The following is a 19,589-nucleotide window of genomic DNA, read 5'->3' as shown; positions in this document are numbered from 1 at the left end:
TTATAATTGTTTGCTTCGCTCCTTTTGGTGATAATTATCATTATCCATAATAACTTGTTAGTATACGGGTCAAGACATTATTTTAAAAATTAACTAGGGAATATTTTGGACTCGAATTGTATTCTGATCATCGGCTTAGAATTAGAGAACTAAAAATTTGGCATTTACTAGTCTAAGTTACTAAAATACTGGCTATAGTAAACAATCTAGTGTCCTAGAGCAAGTCACAAAATATAGACATTGTCTCAAGATTTCTTTAACATGATAATAAAATGTTGGCAACATTTGCTGTGCTAAACTGTAAGTTCCTTAAAAGCAGAAGCTCCTTATCCACCCCGCTTTTGACATAATATAAACAGTAGGCTGCAGTGGAAAGCTGAGATTAATGTCAGCTCAACCTAGATTCAAATCTTGGTTCCTTTCATTACTGTTTAATACTTCCAAGCAATAAGAATTTGAGCAAGTGAGGTAACCTTTTAGGGCCTCAGTTTTCTCTTCTCTAAGATGAAATAATTATATCCACATCGTAGAATTGTTATGGAAATTGAAAGAGACAGTGTATACAAAAAGACTTAGAACAATGCCTAGAATATAAGAAATGCTCAATAAATCATAACAGTAGGAAACCTCAGATATTTACAGAATAAAACAATGAATGAATCCAGGTTATTGGATGGAAGTCTACCTAATCGTATACCTGTGAAAGTGGACATATGCCTTTATAATCATAATTCAAGATTTTGCTTGGAGTGTCTTCATTTTAACTCTTCCAGGGTTATTCTGGTAGGAAACTTGACCATTCTGTATATAGTGACTAAATATACAGATTTTTCGAGGCAGTTCTCTTCATAGAAAATATTCTGTTAGGAAGGCCACAAAAATATTCTTGTATTTGTTAGACTGAGCTTTGGTGTAGATTTTATGTCCTGATTTTTCTTTCCAGTGTGGTCATCGTGTTTTCCATCTGGAAATTGAGGGTTTTGTGCTATATCTAGACTTATTTTGATCTCTAAGAATGTATGATTCTGGTAATCACCACAAATACAGAGTAACATCAAGGGCTAATTGACTTTGTTGGGAATCACTTCTTCACTCATTCTAGGCTCTTTCTACAATGGAAATATTGAGTGGATCACTGGTGGACTTTATACTCAAATGGTGGCTGTTATTTGCTGGGCTAAACAAAGTAGATGAACATGTATCTTTAAGGGACACTTATTTTCATAAAAGATGGATTTGTTTTTCATTAAGCTTTAATTCCTTTGCAGTCTTTAGCAATAAAAAATAAGACATAACTTTGTGTAAAAATGTTTCCCAGCCATACCTGGACACAACCAATGGCAACGAGGAAGCTGAATAAGTGAGTTATATCGCTGTATATGGCAATGCATCCTGACAGACAGGAGTTTTTCCTTCACTTGCTGTAGGGCACATATCTGGCGGGATCTCTTTTGTGCCATCTGCTAGCTTTATATGGTGAGCACAGAGATGCCAGGAAATGCCCAAGTTGCTTGGCAAAGAGGAATGTGAAACTGGTAATTGGGAATACTAAAACTCTATGTCCCTTTCTAAAAGAAGTCCTCTAAGCACTTAAAGTCCCTTTTAGAAATGCCACCATGTAGGTTGTTATGGCAAACATTGAGATTAGGTAAACGGAAGTCTACTCAAATTTCCGGAAGTTTACTTGTGTATTTGTTCTTCAAAATGATTTTGCATGGGCAGTAACTACTAGTAAATCACTATTTGGTTGTTTTCTATAACTTGGCTGAATAAACCTGAAATTTTACACTCCTGTAGTTTACAAAACATCAGAACTCTACATTGATTTATCGTGCAGAGATTTCCAAAAAGGGAAAAGACACATATTTTCTACAGTTTTGGTGATAATTATCATTATCCATAATAACTTGTTAGTGAGTATAGTGTTCAAGACACTATTTTAAAAGTTAACTAGGGAATATTTTGGACTCGAATTGTATTCTGATCATCAGCTTAGAATTAGAGAAATAAAAATTTGGTATTTACTAGTCTAAGTTACTAAAATACTGGCTATAGTAAACAATCTAGTGTCCTAGAGCAAGTCACAAAATATAGATATTGTTTCAAAATTTCTTTAACGTGATAATAAAATGTTGGCAACATTTGCTGTGCTAAACTGTAAGTTCCTTAAAAGCAGAAGCTCCTTATCCACCCCGCTTTTGACATAATATAAACAGTAGGCTGCAGTGGAAAGCTGAGATTAATGTCAGCTCAACCTAGATTCAAATCTTGGTTCCTTTCATTACTGTTTAATACTTCCAAGCAATAAAAATGTACACCAGTATACATTATTCTATTCTATTTTTGCCCCTTTCCAGCTAGGAAAAGACTCAAACGGTGTTATATGTGAACTAGAAGGAAAGAATCTTACATTTCACTTAACTACTTGCCTTAATTACACAGTCTCGTGGGATCTGAACCCTAGCGGTTTTTGTTGTTGTTGTTTTTAAGGATGGCAGTAAAAGGCTAACATAGACGTCCCAGGTCGCATGAGAGAGGGCAGTCTGGGAGCTGCTTCCCTTTCTTCAGATAGCTCAAAGGTACATTTGGTTAATTCTTGGCTTTTTAGAGTTTCCATGTTACTTTTTGAAATTCTGTTTCCTTGGTCTATGCTGGTTGTCTAAAATGAGACCCTGAGATGATACACTGGGACAGTACTGCCTTTGGTGTGTACACTGAGCAGAAAGCCCCTGTGAAGCAATGTAAGTCTGATAATCATTACTTTCTATGCGGATGAGAAAGAAAAACAGCCTTGGAGATTCTTGGCCTGCCGTGGCTCAGACATGGCGAGACTCCACATTTATAAACACAGCTATACTTGGGGATGTGCTCTGTGGGGCTGACAGATAAGAAATGTGAATGACTCTTCAGACCTGTACCTTCTCTGCAAACTTTGAACAGTCTACATAAGAGCACAGCTGTACATAAAAATGCTGGTTCCTTATAAGGAACTTCTGAGTTGCTTATATTTTTATTTTCTCTTTTATAGAGGGGGAACTTGCATTGAATGTCTAGTATCTGCATTTGTTTATGCATATCTAAACATGCTTTTGATTTGGCAGTAGATTAAAAATATATAAATTTTTAATATTTCTTGATTTTTCACTAACCATCTATAACATCTCAGTTTTTTCCTTTTAAAACGTAAAAAGCAAGGTCTTGCTATTTAAGAAAATTATATCTTACGGATAAAGACAGTTCCAGTTTTGCATGTCCATTTGTGTCTATCATATATTGACTTAAAAACATACCTAGAGGTCTCAGATAAAATCAGACAATCTATAACTACACAGAATCAGGGATCTCCTAATTTGTCAAGGGTCAATTAAACAAAACCAGTGACATTATACCTGTCTGACACTGTATCCCTACGTTATTAGGAAAAGAAATTCAAATTAAACCATTTTGAGTCAGAAATCTTAAAACAGAAACAAACAACAGAGTGCCACCACCGGAAACATGCAGCCACCATAAGATTAAGAATGTTAGTCACAATCCCTGAACTCTTCCTGTCACTTAAATAGGACAATCATTGGTTCCAACAGAGATGTTTAGGACTTTATAATTAGTCACATTCAGCATCCCCAGAATCTAATGAGTCTAAAGCCCCAGCAACTGCTCTACAGATTTTCTTTCTGGCTTCCAATTCTAATACAGATGCTTGGAATAATCAAGTTTCAACTCTCCTCTCCGAACACAGGATCCCCATGTGATGAATGCAAATCCAAGGAGACAAGAGACCCTCAGTCTTTGTCTTTCGTTCTTTCTGAGCGATTCTAATCGTCCCTGATCTCTTTTTCTGATCTCTTGCCGGTTCTTTTCCTCTCTCCACCCTTGTCTTTGGCCCCCCAGGTTTGCCTTCCAGGCCAGTAGCTCTCGGCACCAGCCCAGCCGCATACGTGGGTGTTGCAGACCGAGTGTATGCAGTCGGCGCTCCCTTCTCTCACCACCCCCAGTTTCACCTGCAGAGGTGCTGCCGCTCTCATCCTGGCGCCCCCAGTATTCCTTCGCGCAGGCCAGCACAGACCTCCTCTCCAAGTGGACTGGATCAGCAAGCAGCTGCCTGCCCAAGCTCAGCCTCTGCTGCTGCTGAACTTTGCCAGAAGGGGCTGCCCTGAAACACCGAGCAATGTTCTGGCAGAGTTTAAAGACTTAAAAAAAAAAAAAACCCAAACACTTTCACTTATCGCCCCGGAGAGCTCTCAGCAGGCACAGCTGACGAGGGACACTAAAACGTGATGTGTATTTTCCTCAGACAGTTTTTCCTTTCCACGACATGAACTCCCTTCCCTCCAATCATCTCGCTGCCCAACACCCAATTCACGGCTCCCAGTCTCCTGGTGGTAACACATCCATCTCAAGGAACAAATCACCGGTTTATTCGCAATGCACATGGGAATTCAGTGCAGCCAAAGAATTCACATTTTCTTCTTCCTTCTCTTTTCTCTTTCTGTTGCCCCAACACTCCATGGAAAAGGTAAAACCAGACAAAGCCTACTTTTATCGTTTAACAGAATCACAATTTTCGTGATTTTTTTTCGTGATTTTTAATTGAAATGGAAAAACAGATTGGGTCATTATCTTCAATCGACAGTTCCCTTTCTCTGCCACACACAGCATAATATTCATGAGAACTCAGATGGCACGGAGGGCAATCCTCATTATATAAGAGCATAGGAATGCACAAAGCCATTGACAATCCATCCTTTGTGGAGCCTGTGCACAGCCCCGGAGCAAGGCGCGCTGGCATTTCCTACCGTTCTAATTGCCGTGGGGATTCCGGATTCATCCACCGGCCCGATCCCCGGGTAGTGCGGCGCTTTGATGACTGTCACTCTCTTCTCCTCCTCTGAGGATCTGTACAGTGGTATTGAGCTGCCCATGCTGCCGTCCAGAGACTGTGCATGCTGGGGGTATGCCTCTGAGGAATCTGTGGAGAAAATTTGGTGAAATATACTTGATGCACGAGGAATCAAATTAATGGAGCCTCAGGCCTACCGTAATATAATATATTTAATTACATGTAATTACGTATAATTACATAGGTATATGTAAATATATAATACTATATTATATTTATAAATAAATATAAAGTGTATTTCCATCACTATATCTTTTAACTCATTGACCTTAAATTTGAGCCACTCATTGTTAACATGTAGGTATATATTGAATAGACCTCTAACAACAAGATCATCATCATTCAGTGTTGAGGGGAAGGAGAAGAATAATATTTGTTGAAAGACCATGCGGCCCCGTGGCAGCCACTGTGTTAAGAAAGCATTGTACATGCATTACTTCTTTTTTTTTTTTTTTTTGCTGTACGCGGACCTCTCACTGTTGTGGCCTCTCCCGTTGCGGAGCACAGGCTCCGGACGCGCAGGCTCAGCGGCCATGGCTCACGGGCCCAGCCGCTCCGCGGCATGTGGGATCCTCCCAGACCAGGGTACGAACCCGTGTCCCCTGCATCGGCAGGCGGACTCTCAACCACTGTGCCACCAGGGAAGCCCGCATTACTTCATTTTATGCTTCTAGTAATCTTGGGTGAGGGATCCATTTTATAAATGAGGGGGCAGAAGCTGAGACAAGTTTAGTAATTTCCTTCAGCTCATCATTTACATTACTATTATTTTGGTGAAACTGCTGACTACCATTATCTTAAAGTACTAAAGTGTACTTTTAGGATGAAAAATATGACTATTGAGTCTATGACAGTGATTTTATAAAAATAAAGTGAAAACAAAAATCACATAAGGAAATCTTCACATCCAAACATATACTTGGATGTGAAGGCTTATGGGTAGAGAAATGATCGTAAGCTATTAATATTAACGTTTATTTAAGACTCCATGACGGCCACTAAAGTAAAGTAGCTTCGCTTTTACTTTAAAGTAGCAAAAACCATGACTTCTCACCCCTTGGATGTGAAAATTGCCCTAAGCATACATTGTGACTGAGATGTATCATGCTCTTCATGCCATCTTCGTTAATTTTTGGTATACTTTCATAAGAAACAGAGAGGACATAGGTGTACTCTGTATTCCACTTAGAGTTTACAGGTATTTATGAAAATCTACATTATCATGTATTTAGTACAATTGATAATATGACCTCCTGTTTTTCTACAACAAAGTTCAAAATTTTGCTGACCAAGTATGACTCTTGGTTTGTCAGACCTGTTAGTCAGGTCTCTTTTTATGTGCATATGGAAAAGTCCTTATGTCAGGGCAGCAGTCATTGATTACGTATAGGTATAGATATAAATATAGATATAGACATCTGAAAAGATATGACTGTGTTTTTGTAGCAAATTTATACAAAATTTCATAAGATTTTTAAAAAATTTAACTCATCATTATAAGGATAAGTAGAGATAAGACCTTTGTAGACTAATATCCGTTATAATATTTGTAACTGCTGTTACTATGACTGTGTTTTAGTTTGCAACAGAAAAGCATTTTCAGTCCATTTCTGATGAAGAATGAATAAGGCTAGGAATACAACTGCTTTACATGCCATTGTATGTAAACATAGTATCTCTTCCAAGCAACTCTGAATTAAGACGCAGTGATATTTGACTCTGATTTTCCATTTAATTACAGAAAGGATTTGAGTGGGCAACCGTGATGCTAGTATTTCTATCAAACACTTTTTAAGCACTGAGTATTTGTAAGCCCTAGCCTAAACAAACAGTGTTAACTCTCTTCATATGTGGGTCATAAGATTCTATGAACTTACAGCTTACAAGTTAGCGTTTTATTTTATTATGCTCTTATATGGTCCACTAACTCTCAGTTTTGCAGCTTTGTCCTCAACTTTATAAAGTTCCTCTAGGGCAGAATAGATTTGTATATGTTCCTCAGGACCTATCTCAGCACTGGCCAACTGGAATTTGTTCAGTATTTATCTACAGAATTTCTTTCTCTGTAGTATAGTTTATATGTAAAATCCACCCATTGATATGTTCTAATATAAAAGCCTGTCCATACTTAAGTATTTATATATTTTGTTTGTTGGGGTGGGAGGGACAAAACTGTGTTCATTAAGACAGGCAAAGGGGACAGAGTCCAACTTTGCTAATAATTATTTGGAAAAATATTATGGCTAGGATAATTTGTAGAGTTTTACTATAGATGTGTAATCATGCATAGCTCCATAAAGAATCTAGATATAATGGACTCCTGTTATAATACTACACCAGGGACTGATTATATAAGGGCAGTATTTTGGCACAAAGACGTTCTACTCTCTTATACTGTAAAGGGACATCATTATAAGATTCACAGATGATCCCAGGAGCAGCCTTAGAGAAGGTGCGAGTATATTTAGACATTCTTTGAGTCAAATGGCTACATGTAAGTCTTATAGTTAGAGAGGTTTTGTTGGCCATAGAAGTTGAATTCCACAATCCATAGGCTGGGTGTTCCTGGGTAAACTAATAGCCTCATCTTCTTTCCATACACAGTGTCGGGGAAGAGAAGGCGCTGTCTGCTGTCAATGAGGACATGGGAGTTAAAGCCCTGTGTTCTAGTTTCTTTCTCTCTGCTGGTTGGTGGTGGCCAGAGGATCGGTCTCCTGCTTTTCTGAGAGGTATGTTCTGGTCACGTGGTCCTGCGCCGTCTTCACTGTTTCTTGCTGCCCTGCAATCCTTCTAGTTGCTCAACATGGAACGTTTCTCCGCTTGAATTCAGATGATCGTTCGATTTGGTCTGTTTTTCAATGTTTGTTTGGTTGGGTTTTTTTGCATTTTTAAAAACTAAGAAATATTTATTACATTATTTTCTAAATTGTCCTAATATATTTTGCTGCATAAAAATATTTCTAACATTATATAGCACAGCTTCTTTTCCAGGAAGCTTTAAAGAGTTCATAAGCGCCATGAAATCATATGTTTAAAAATTTATACGAATGTTCTAATGTTCATTTTTCTGGGGGGGAGGAGAGCTCTGTCTTTCATTTAGTTCTTAATTCCCAAAGGATTAAGAACTATCTTTCTATAAAATTCTGCATCGTTATTTAAAGGAACTCACATCCCTGACTGGTGGTCTTCTGGTCTCAGTTTGAATAGTAGTTTACTACTTTGGGAGGCAGCCTATCCCCTTGTTAAACTGTTTTAACTGTTAAATAGTTCTTCTTTATATATATTAAAAGAATTTTCTACAATGAAAGCTTTTCCACAAAAGAAAGGGCTGTCTCGAACATGGATGGTATTTGCCACCCATGGAAATTCACTACATGAATGTTCTCCTGGTATATAGGCACACTCCTCTCCCCAACTGGCCATCTTTTTCTTTCTGCCCCATCACCCCAAATATCTAATAGCCTTCTCCAGACTCAGATATAGATGCAGTCATCGTCTTGGAATAGCCGGGTCCCCATTTTCTCCAGTGTTAAATCCTCTGCCTTTAATTCCTCCCCTAGGAGAGGCTCATTAAAGAGTGGAGTATTGAATGTTTCTGCTTCCTTTTCCAAAAATTACTTGGATGCTTTATATTTTTCTCGTTTGGTTTGTACCTGTTATATTGAAATCGTCATGAAAATCATGACTATCCGATGACTTACCAAGTGACCGGCCATGCTGCATGATAATGCTTGAATTGAGTGAGCCTGGTAGCGAGTAGGCAGAAGGGGAAAATGGCCTTTGATAGTAACTCAGCGGACTCACAGTGCCTCCAGAGTTTCCATTCAGTGTTATCTGGCTCTGAGAAAAGTGCAAAGACATCTGTTAAAGCACACGGACCCCTGTAAACATCACTCCTTTAGATGACAATAATTGCTTCCATTCACATGACAGTAATCAGCTGTCCAGTATTTATTTACTAACTGATGTCGAGAAGGGCATGGAACTTTTTTTTTCAGTGTCTTCACTATCTTCTTTACTCTGAAAATCACTCTGTTTATATGTCAGAGGGCACAGGAGGTGATTAGGAGAATGGAAGCAGCTGACCAGTGGGCACATTGCTCTGCCAACAGTGATGTCCAAAGATATCAGAGGAGCCAGTATAAAGTAAACGTGGAGGGTGAATCTGCTCTAATGTCGTGACTTAAATCACACTGCTCTGGGTGTAGGATTTTAAAAGAACATTCTTTGACAAGAGGAAAGTGATCGGTTCTCAGACTTAATCAGGGAATCCTGTAGCGAATCAAGGTTTCCAGGGCAAGGTGACTAACATAAGGAGGACAATTGTTTGGATTTATATATGTCATGAAGCAATCTATTCTGGAAGAATCAAATACCTGGTGAAGCATCAGAAAGTGGTGTTAACCCGCCGGCTTCTTCCTACTCATGTTTCATTTAGCATGTTATAGGCCTCTTTTTGGTTCCTTAATAATTTATTGTTTTGATTGCTTTATATTTGAGTATTTTCATATCCCCAGTGGTATTTCAAGATTCTTGTTGAAGACGGTTATATATATGCTTTTTAAACCTATTTTTCTGTATAACATGCAACCTGGTGCTAATAGGATAGTAGGTATTCAATAGATACATATTCTCATTGAATTGAATCAGCTCAGTTAGAGAGGTGGAGCTCACTATTAAGCATGCCTGTCTGTCCACAACATAGCACTGAGCATTGTGGAGATTGTATAATGCATGCAAATAAGATAAAACATTAGTGAGAGCGTTTAGTTCAAACACCTTACGGCTGAATACACACAAACACACATATGCGCATAGATAAAGAACCATAATTTGTGACCTTTATCTGCTTATTTTAAAACAAATTAAACTTCTGTCGTATAGGCCTGAAACATAGGTAGTCAATTAATTGCACATTTCCATGATTTTTCACTTTAAAGCAGATGTTTTCAAATAATGTAGAATTAATCTAGTTTCATTACTTTATAGCCATACCACACCTGTCCTAAAGTCAGTAAGCATATCATTACAATGATTGTGCTTAATGATGAACTACTGCTCTGAGCTGTTACAGAAATCATTGTTAGCAACCCCATCTTGAGGGTCATCTACCCTAGAGCACTGGCCATTCAGCTAAGTATGATGCACTGTTCTACCCAAATGCTTCAGAGTGCTTATATATCTTCGATGAATTATTCGAGACTATTTTTGCCTCCTTGCCCAAATCCAGTTTGGTTGATCTTTGTAAATATAATTTAAATATTATTGTTATAATTAATGTTAAAGGCAGGAGAATTCTCCTTAGTAAAAACTATCATGTTACTATGTAACTAAACTTAGGAAAGTTGCCCTGCCTCCTATTTTGATGGTTTCAATAACATTGGTTATGGGTTAAACAAAATAAAAGCTGCAGATAGATTTAGCCTTTCATCATGTTAAATCAATTAGGATTTTACTAATGAAATAATACTATTAGAATTTTAGAAAATACTTTATTATTATAGTGAAATAATTATTAGGAAAACCATCTCATGGAGAAGGTACGTGCAATTTAAACTGTTACTTGAAACTAAGTTCAGTTACAGTTGGCTCCACAAAGCTATATGTATGCCTCTCAGGCTCCTGAAGAGTCTTAGAAACAGTAAATTAAATAGGCTAGTACATAAATTAATACACTATCACTGCTTTGTATTTTTGGGTAAAGGCATTCCTTAGAGTTTTAAAAGTAAAGAACTATTGAAAGCATAGTAGAACATGGAGAGGCTCATGCCTGTTGCGCTCCAGGTACTAGTGGCAGGGGAGGTATTAGCTGTGGAAAAGGAGGTTCCTTCTGTAGCTAGTCTCTGAATGCAACATTTCAGGGGAAAGTTTTATACCCAGCTGTTGAATTAATACTGAAGCCCATCTAAAGTATTATTAAGTATTTAGTAAAGATACTAAAAAGTATCTTTTGTCTTCTGTAATTGCAATGTCTTGAAAAACATATAGTTTATAATATTTCTCCAGGCATGAAATTCACAGATTTATGACCTTGATGCAACATAAAAATTATGTAGCACAGCTAAAATTTTCTCTATGACAATGCATATTTAGAACTTCATTATGAAATCAATTTTAGAAAAAAATTCCTTTTATTTTGCCTGAAGTTATGTGCCTTTCAAATTGAAGCTATTATCTATACTTTATATGCAATAGAAAATCTGCGCCATAAAATTTTGAAACACTTTAGGCATTTATAAATCATTTATTAGGGACTGCTTGCCAAGTTGATATATTTAGATGAAATAAATATGTATGGGAAATATTTATATATTGTTCTAAATGGAAGACAAATTGTTGATATATAAAACAATAAATATTCATAAATTTCTATACTGGAGTGTCTTGGGAAAATAATTCCAACAAAATCATAGGGCTAAGTTTCTGCAATGTAGATTAAGGTTATTTGCATCTTTCACTCCTGTTGGATAGATGGGTTCAAAAGATGTAGCTGTTAATGAAAAGGGAGCAAGAAGAATTAACATCATACAGTGAGTAATCATGTATGTGACAAATAAGGAGATGTGAACTGTTCACACAGGGCACATTCATATGAATCTCTGAAGTAAACTGTTATCTACCAGGATTTAATATTGGATTAAAATTTTAGACTTTCTCTACTAGTCATCATCATATGTATACCTATCTAAATTTCTGAGAAAACTTCTTATTAAGGCAAATCACTGTACAACTCATTAACTAGAGCAACACAGTGTAAACGTAAGTGACTCTAAAATGAATGAAGAGAATATAATTGACCTTTTTAGCCCAAAATAGGTTTATGAGGATGAATGTAATGTATTTCCGTAACAGACTGTACGGAATCGGTTTAGATGGAATCAACATGTATGCAAATCAAAATGCTCGGCTGCAAAATCAGATGGCAGACAAGAAATTGGTCCTTTCGGTCTTTGGAGATCTGTTTAAAAAATGATGGAGCATAGGAAAGAAGAATAATTACATGCATGATAGCAGGGATGGTTAAAGTGATGCCATCTGTCATGGCAGACTGCTGACCCAAGGCTGGGGAAGGTGTTTCAGAACAGTCAGTTTGTCAGAGTCAGCTATCTGCAGCTCATGTGGGGTGTCTGAGGAGTACTCCCTGGAGGAGCAGGAGGGGTGCTCGCCCTGGGAGGTCTGTAGTGAGAGAGCCTGTGGCGTTGCTGTGGATAAGGCAGGCAGGAGCAAGAAGAAGGGGTTTATAAAAACAATGCAAAAACGTCGGGGGTCTTTGCAGGTGTGAAGGCCCCAAATCAGCAGGTGGTAGCAGGGTAAGTGATGCCGGGCTGGAGCCACCATCTGGTGAAAAAGTGGTTGGGTTAAAAGTTACCACAGAAGGAGGGCGTGAAGAAGAGGCTTCTGGTGGGGTTTGTCTGTGTGTTTGTGAAGCATTTACCTCCAGCACATTGGCGGTTAAGTTCTGGTTTCCGAGCTGGGTTTGAGGAAAAAATAATGAGAAGAGATATAAATGATCCAATTAATAAAAACACCTCTTTTTGCAAAGTGGCAGAGAAGGCAAAGCATCGGTTTTATTTGCAAGCACTCTAAGGAAATATATTCAGAAGAATTAGGTGCCAACCACACAGTAGAGGAAAAGCATGAAAACATGCAGAAAAGGAATCCAGTAAATGTTTTTTGGAAATAAGACCAGTTTTCACACAGCTTTAGTTTGGGGTGAGGGCTTAAGAGTGTTGGCATAATGGAATTTTTTTTTTCTCCAAAGTTTTGGTTTTTGCACTTGTGACAACAAATTAATATCAAGTCATTCATTGGTTGGCAGAATTAGTTTTCCCTTCACCAGATTTCTCCCTACTGCCTCCTTGTTGGACAATGTCCCCCAAATATAAATCAGTTTGCCTCATGTTTTTCTGACTTTCAGATCTAGAGACTGATCAAATTAAAAACAACTAAATGGAGAGGGAATTTTGTTTCCTTTCCACTCATTGAATCTCTATTTTAACTTCACTATAAAATACTAAAGGAATTGAACTTTAAAATATCCTAGCAGTGCAAATAGTGGTACCTTTGTGTGAAAATGAAAAAAAAAAAACAAAAAAACAGCCACTGATGATGTTAGAGTATACCCTACCTGGTTAGAACTACTGTTGGCTTAAAATCTTAGGTAAAGGAGAAAGAAACTGAAGGAGAAAGAAAAGGTTTAATACCTCCAAGGCTAAACATGGCGGAGGAGTGGTCTGTTAAAGGAAGAGAGCGGATGGCCCATTAAAGATGTCATAGCTGTCCATTTTCACCTTCATGATAGCTGACCACACAGGGCAAATATGATGATAAGTGAATTCATTCAACAGGAGTGAATAAAACTCTGAAGCAAATGTTGTTTCTTACTCCTCACCCCCACCTCCAAAATAAAGGTTTTTTGAGTGTTCAGTATGGGGCCAGTTGTAGCATAGATAGCCAAAGTATTATAGGATATTAATACAAGGATGGGGAATGTATTAAAGAAAACTGTATAAACTTAAAAATCTTGCCTAGTAAAGATTTAAGTGATTCTTGGCCAGCCATCATCTTCCTAACACTTGATGTCATGCAGGCTGTTGATCTCATAAAAAGTTATAATTAATTTTTGTCCTCAGAATTTTAATTGGAGAGTTTTAAAAAATCCATTATATAAAAAGGTCTCTTGGCCACAGATACTTTAAAAATCTGAGAGCTATTGATCCTTCTCTTAGGAAAAATGCACAAATTCATGTATGCATGAAATTTGCATCAACTTTAGGGGTTCATGGATACTTGAAAGCACATCTTTAATCTAACAGGTTAAGAAACTCCAACCCTGGATAAAAAGACAGATTTTTCTATTCTATTCTTATCTAGTGAGGTTTTGTTGTTGTTGTTTAAAGACACACATTTTAAATGTGATACTTTTATACTCATATGTGGGCATTGCAAACTCAGGTGCTGACCCTGGGCCAGGAATGTATCCAGAACGTGCAAATCAGGCTAGGGGTTAGATAAGAGGGAATGATGGTCCAATCTCTACGTCTGCATCTTTATTGCTGTCCCGATACAGGGAGGGGGAAGGGTAAGCTGGGACGACGTGAGAGAGTGGCATGGACATATATACACTACCAAATGTAAAACAGATAGCTAGTGGGAAGCGGCCGCATAGCACAGGGAGATCAGCTCGGTGCTTTGTGACCACCTAGGGGGGTGGGATAGGGAGGGTGGGAGGGAGACCCAAGAGGGAGGGGATATGGGGATATATGTATATGTATAGCTAATTCACTTTGTTATACAGCAGAAACTAACACACCATTGTAAAGCAATAAAGATGTTAGAAAATAAAAAAGAGGGAATGATGGAAACTGGTAGAAGGCAAAGGGCATGTTGCCCCAAGCCAGACAAATTAAAAATTAACTCAGTGGCAACCAAACAAAGAATATCTATAGTTATAAACCCTTAAGCCGTATGTTTTTTGGCTCAGTAAATGTAGAATCTGGAGGTGGAAGGGGAATAGTTGGATATGGGCTTGGAGTGGAGCTTGGGGTACAGAGAAAGGGAGCAGAGTCTGGCAGGGCCAGGCTGAGGGTGAGGTGAGCAAGGCACTTATCTTGAGTGCAGAATTTAACGGAGTGACAAAAACTCAGTCAGAGATAAACACTATTTTAATGCAATCTTATGAAAAAAAAATCAAAGTCAATACAAAAAAAATCCGAACTGAACAAAATATCCAAAATTTAAATAATGAACAGTGCCATGCCAGGTCATATTAAAGACTGAGGAAAAAGGAAAAACTTGTATCCTGGATTTTTAATGGAAGCAATAATATTATAATAAAATAATAATATTTTCAAAATTTGTTTTTTCCCAATCTCATTTTCAGTTGAGACAATAACCATGCCTGACAAATTTCCCTTGGCCAACGATGATCTTAAACAATTTTTAACTAATTTAAGATGAAGTTAAAATTGTAATACTGTTTTGGTCAAAATACAATATTTAAACTTAAAATAATGTTCAGTTTTGATACACTTAGTTCTCAACTTTTCAGTATTTTTTAAACTGCTGAAATGTCCTAGAAAAAAATGACATACATACATAAAAACATACGTATATGGGGGAAATATTTTTCTTTCTGTCTCAGACTCTAATTGGCTTGACATGGCACTGTAGTCTGGGATCTTAACACTTCCCTCTTGAATGTCTTTAGTGGTTGAACTTCTAGGCCTCATTTCTCAAGAAACGTATGAAATATGTCTTAAATATCAAGTGAAAGGATGTGACAGGTTTTGTTCTCTACTTTTCAATAGAGCTGATAGTAATTTACTTGAAAAGAATACCTAGGAGAGAGTTATACAAAAATCAATCTTTATATTAAGAAATTATTTGTATCTTATTAGGTGTCATAATGGTATTTTCATTATTTTTTTCTCTTCACGCATTAGATAGAGGTACTAAAGTTTCTACAGACCTAAGGATACCGTACCTTATATTGGATTTAAACTACTACCAGGATAATTGAGGTTGACAGTTGAAAACAAGTGACAAAATAATGAAAATCGCTGAAGCCTTGTGATGGGCTACTTAAAATGGGTTTTATTTTATAATTATCCATATCACTGTTAAGATTTACAATTTCCATGGTAACTTTAAAAGAAACAATTTAAGACTTTCTCTGAAAAAACAAGTTCGCTTTTACATACCACCCCATCTCCTTCTGTGATAATCACCCCCCTCTCTCACAGCCCTCCTGAGGGAAAGAGGAGGAAGCCCCTGGCTGCCATGTTTGTACCAGGCAAGCCCATTTTATTGTTTAGGAGGGGGAATAACTGAACTAAACTGGGCCAACGAGGCACTGCCTCTTTCCAGGGAATTTGAATTAAATGATACTGAATGCCCCAGTCAGGTAATCGTGTACCCCATAGTCCCAGATGCAAGTTCACACATAATCAGAGCCCGGGAATGTCATGGAAATCCACAGGCAACTTGGAGAGATGAGAGGGCAGAAGCTAAGAGAATGTGGCCGACTTGCAGGGAGGCGAGACAGGAACTGGGTGGCCTCTAAGATGGACAAAGAGAGTAGCTAACTGGTCATTCCCCAGGCCCCCTAAGACCTGGCTTTACTGCCTGCATTTCATGATACAAAACTGCCCGGTAGCCTCAGAATAAAAACCCTTTTTCCCAGACGTCTTAGCCTATAGTCCCTACCCACAATCTGGGTGACAAGTGATCTAAGATGGTCACACAGATTTGGGCACATTGATGGAGTGTGTGGTCTGGATCAGGGGAGTGAATATTTCCACTGTGCTACTCAGATCAGAATATGATTTTGACTCCAAGAAGGTGTCACATCTTAAGAACATTGCCAGAACATGGGGTTCAAGTGTCAGATTATATCAGAAACTAAAGGCACTTGAACCTCCTGGTTGAGCTGTGGGTCTAGAGTCAGACAGACGTGGCAAGTTGTCTACCTTCCCTTGGCCTCAGTTTCCTCATGTGTAAAAATGCAGACATTAATCAAACCCAACTCCTAAAGCCTGTGAAAATTAAGTGAGAAAAATGTATGTAAACTGCTAGTTCAGCATTTTGTGTGTTGTAATAGCTCTCAATAAATGAGAGCCATTTTTAAAAAATTAAAATGCTTGGAAGGCATAGGAATTCTTTGCCCAAAGCAAAGAGCAGCGTAGAGAGAAGAGTAATGTGAAAAGGGAGACAACTTCATCTCTTTTGCTTCCTGTTGATGAAGTACAGAAGTTCAGGAAGGCAGAGTGCCTCAATAAGAGAAATACTTTCTAATACTTAGATCTGAGAATTGCCCAAGCCTTGACTAGCTGTTCCTACACTAACTGAGCTCTCCATACCTACGTGTATTCAAGAAGAGGCAGGCTGCTCTTCTATTTGGAGGTGTTATAGAGGGGCTCCTAGGTGATTTCTAAATTCATACTGGAATCCCAAATATTCTCTACTGTTCAATCATTTAAACACACACACACACACACACACACACACACACACGTACGTCAGGTGGAGGATTTGCCATAGACCTGATCAATTGATCTCATAACAAACCCATAAAAAAGAAGTCATGAGATATTGGCTGGCCATCCTAATAGAACACATGAGTGATTAGAGCTGGTGTTGATGGGACTGGTCCAGAAAGCATACTCTGTATTCTACACCTTTTCTATCATCCCACACTGCTGACATTTATTCATGATTCAGCCTTCCTTAAAACTTCTACATCTTGATCCCATGGAGCAAAAGAGATGAGTTTTCTCCTTTGTCTACATGACACTGAGACAAAGTCCCCTCTGAGTCCCCAGCATATATGCAGGAGGAGTGTGAAAGTGAGGCTTTGGCAAATGCTTGATGACATTATTTCGTAGTAGAAGGGCCAAGTTTATCCTCCTGAAGCAAAGGGCACAACACTAACAAATGCCAGAGAAAATGTCTGGGGTGTAGATTTTGCTGTCTTTCGAAGCTTCTGGTTTAGGCATTCACTTATCTGACACTGAGAACAATGTGACATTTTTAGCAACAGGATGTCTGTTCACACAGTGACAGAGGGTAACATACCTCATTTTGTGTTCTCTCTATATATAAATTTGTAGGAGGTAAATTAAAACATATGCAGCTTATAAAACAATATGTTGTATTATCAGATACAGAGAGAATTAAAATTCCTAATGGTAGGCTGCAGTTTTCTTCTTACACTAATGGTCAGACTTTAATGAAAACAGCAAAAGTATGTAAATGAAACTTCCAGAACACTAATGTTTCCTTTTCACCTCTCAGTGTAGAGCATTTTTGTTTCTTGGGACTGCTAATTTCTTGGGAGGATAATTCTTTATAATAGAGCATATATTTGGCTAATTCATGATGTGTAGCTGACAGCTCTTGGCATTTACTGAGACTTCTTGCAAGAATGTGGAATGTAAGTATTTAAAACGAAAAGGTCACCACCGTGAAAGGCCATTAGGTGGAAAATCAGACAAAAGTAAAGTGTATCACAATAGGCAAGATGTGCAAACATGTCTAGACACCGATCAGTGGATGAATGGATAAAGAAAATCTGGTATATACAGACAGTGGAAGATTATTCAGCTTTAGAGAAAGAAGGAAGTCCTGTCATATGAGACAACACAGGTGAACTTTGAGGGCATTATCCTAAGTGAAACAAGCCAGTCACAGAAGAAGAAATACTGCATGATTCCACATATATGAGGGCTCTCAAATAGTCAGGCTCATAGAAGCAAAGAGTGGAAAGGTGGTTGCCATGGGTGGGGGAGATGGGGAGATGGGAGTTGCCGTTCACAGGTGGAGTTTCAGTTATGCAAGAAGATGACATGATTACATTCTAGAGATCTGTGGTACAACATCACGCCCATAGTTAACGGGACTCCATTGTACACTTTAAAATGTGCTAAGTGGGTAGATCTCATGTTAAATATTCTGACACAATTAAAAAAACTCAGAACCGCAACAGTTTTATGCCACCTTTTGAGAAAGTGTTATGAAAGACTATACACTGTCATCTCGGAACCAACTGTTGGTTGGATGAAACAAACTTTTATCTACCCATTCGAAGAATGTACTATTGAAAATAATATATTTCCTTTTCCCAATCAGATGCATAGTTTGGAAAAAGGATATTATTTTAAAATAACAACAGTTACTCCATAGTGAGAGATTATTATGTAGCAGGCAGTGTCTTATTCAAACCCCACAGCAATAGTGTGAGATGAATGCTATTATTATCCCCATTTTATAGATGAAGGAAGTGAGGCTCAGGGAAGGGGAATAACTAGATGAAAGGGCTTACATTAATAACCCCTTAAGGAGCTGATTGTCCAATTGTTCTCCTCCCAGTCTCTCTTAAACTCACAAGAAAGTTCCCCTCCCCACTTCTAGGTCAGCGGTAGGTTAGCAGACCTCATCTTACACATGTACTGTCAGCAGCATTTATGCAGTTAATCATCTCTCCTTGATATACTTTCCTCACTTTCCTGGATTTCCTCCTCCCTTGAACCTCCTTAGCTGATTCCTCCTCTTACTGTTGGGATGCCCTTGGGCTCAGTCCTTGGGCCTCCTCTTTTCTCTGTAGTCATGCTCTGGTCATCTCATTCAGTCTCATGGCTGCAAAACCATCTATAAGCCGATGGCTTAGATCTCCAACCTGGACCTTTCACCTGAACTCCAGACTCATATATCCAACTACATAGTGGACCTCTCCATGTGGATGTCTCATAGACACCTCAAACTTACCATGTCCCAAATGGAACCTCTGATCTTCCCACAAAGCTGCTCTACTCACGGTTATCCAGTCTCAGTGCACAAAGCGTGGCAAATTCCATTTTTCCCCGTTGCAAAGATGCAAAACTTTGAAGTCAGTCTTGACTCTTCTCTTTCCCTTACCTCCAACATGCAATCTGTCAGGAAGTCCTATTTACTCTACTTTCAAAATACATTCAGAATTCGATTTCTCACCACCTCCACTGTTTCCACCCTGCTCGGAGCCACCGCCATTCACTTAAGTTGTTGCCATAGCCGCCTACGTACCTGGCCTGCCGACTCTCCTTCTTGCCCTACTATAGTTTGTTCTCCACTGAGCTGCCAGAATGATTCTGTTAGAATATAAGTCAAATGATGACAGCCATAGCCTTAAAATCCCCCAATGACTCCCACTTAT

General features: G+C 38.3%; 1 protein-coding gene across 8 annotated transcripts in view; it reads right to left on the bottom strand.

The window, feature by feature from the left end:
- SORBS2 (sorbin and SH3 domain containing 2) overlaps positions 1-19,589 on the bottom strand; it is a 172,442-nt gene that overhangs the window by 62,008 nt on the left and 90,845 nt on the right. For 5 of the 8 annotated variants that reach the window (XM_060136725.1, XM_060136728.1, XM_060136729.1 and 2 more), the window contains 2 exons: positions 8,602-8,740; positions 4,797-4,969 (listed from right to left, as the gene is read on the bottom strand). In XM_060136725.1, coding sequence (XP_059992708.1) covers positions 4,797-4,969; positions 8,602-8,740 — 312 coding nt within the window. Of the gene's footprint in view, positions 1-4,001; positions 4,110-4,796; positions 4,970-8,601; positions 8,741-19,589 lie in introns of those variants that run through there. The other 3 variants (XM_060136726.1, XM_060136730.1, XM_060136727.1) reach the window with 1 other exon arrangement.

This window comes from Lagenorhynchus albirostris, chromosome 21 (genome assembly GCF_949774975.1).
Source record: "Lagenorhynchus albirostris chromosome 21, mLagAlb1.1, whole genome shotgun sequence".
Classification (NCBI taxonomy): Eukaryota; Metazoa; Chordata; class Mammalia; order Artiodactyla; family Delphinidae; genus Lagenorhynchus; species Lagenorhynchus albirostris.
Note: the sequence above shows the minus strand (reverse complement) of the source record. Positions and strands in the feature narration are given on the sequence as shown.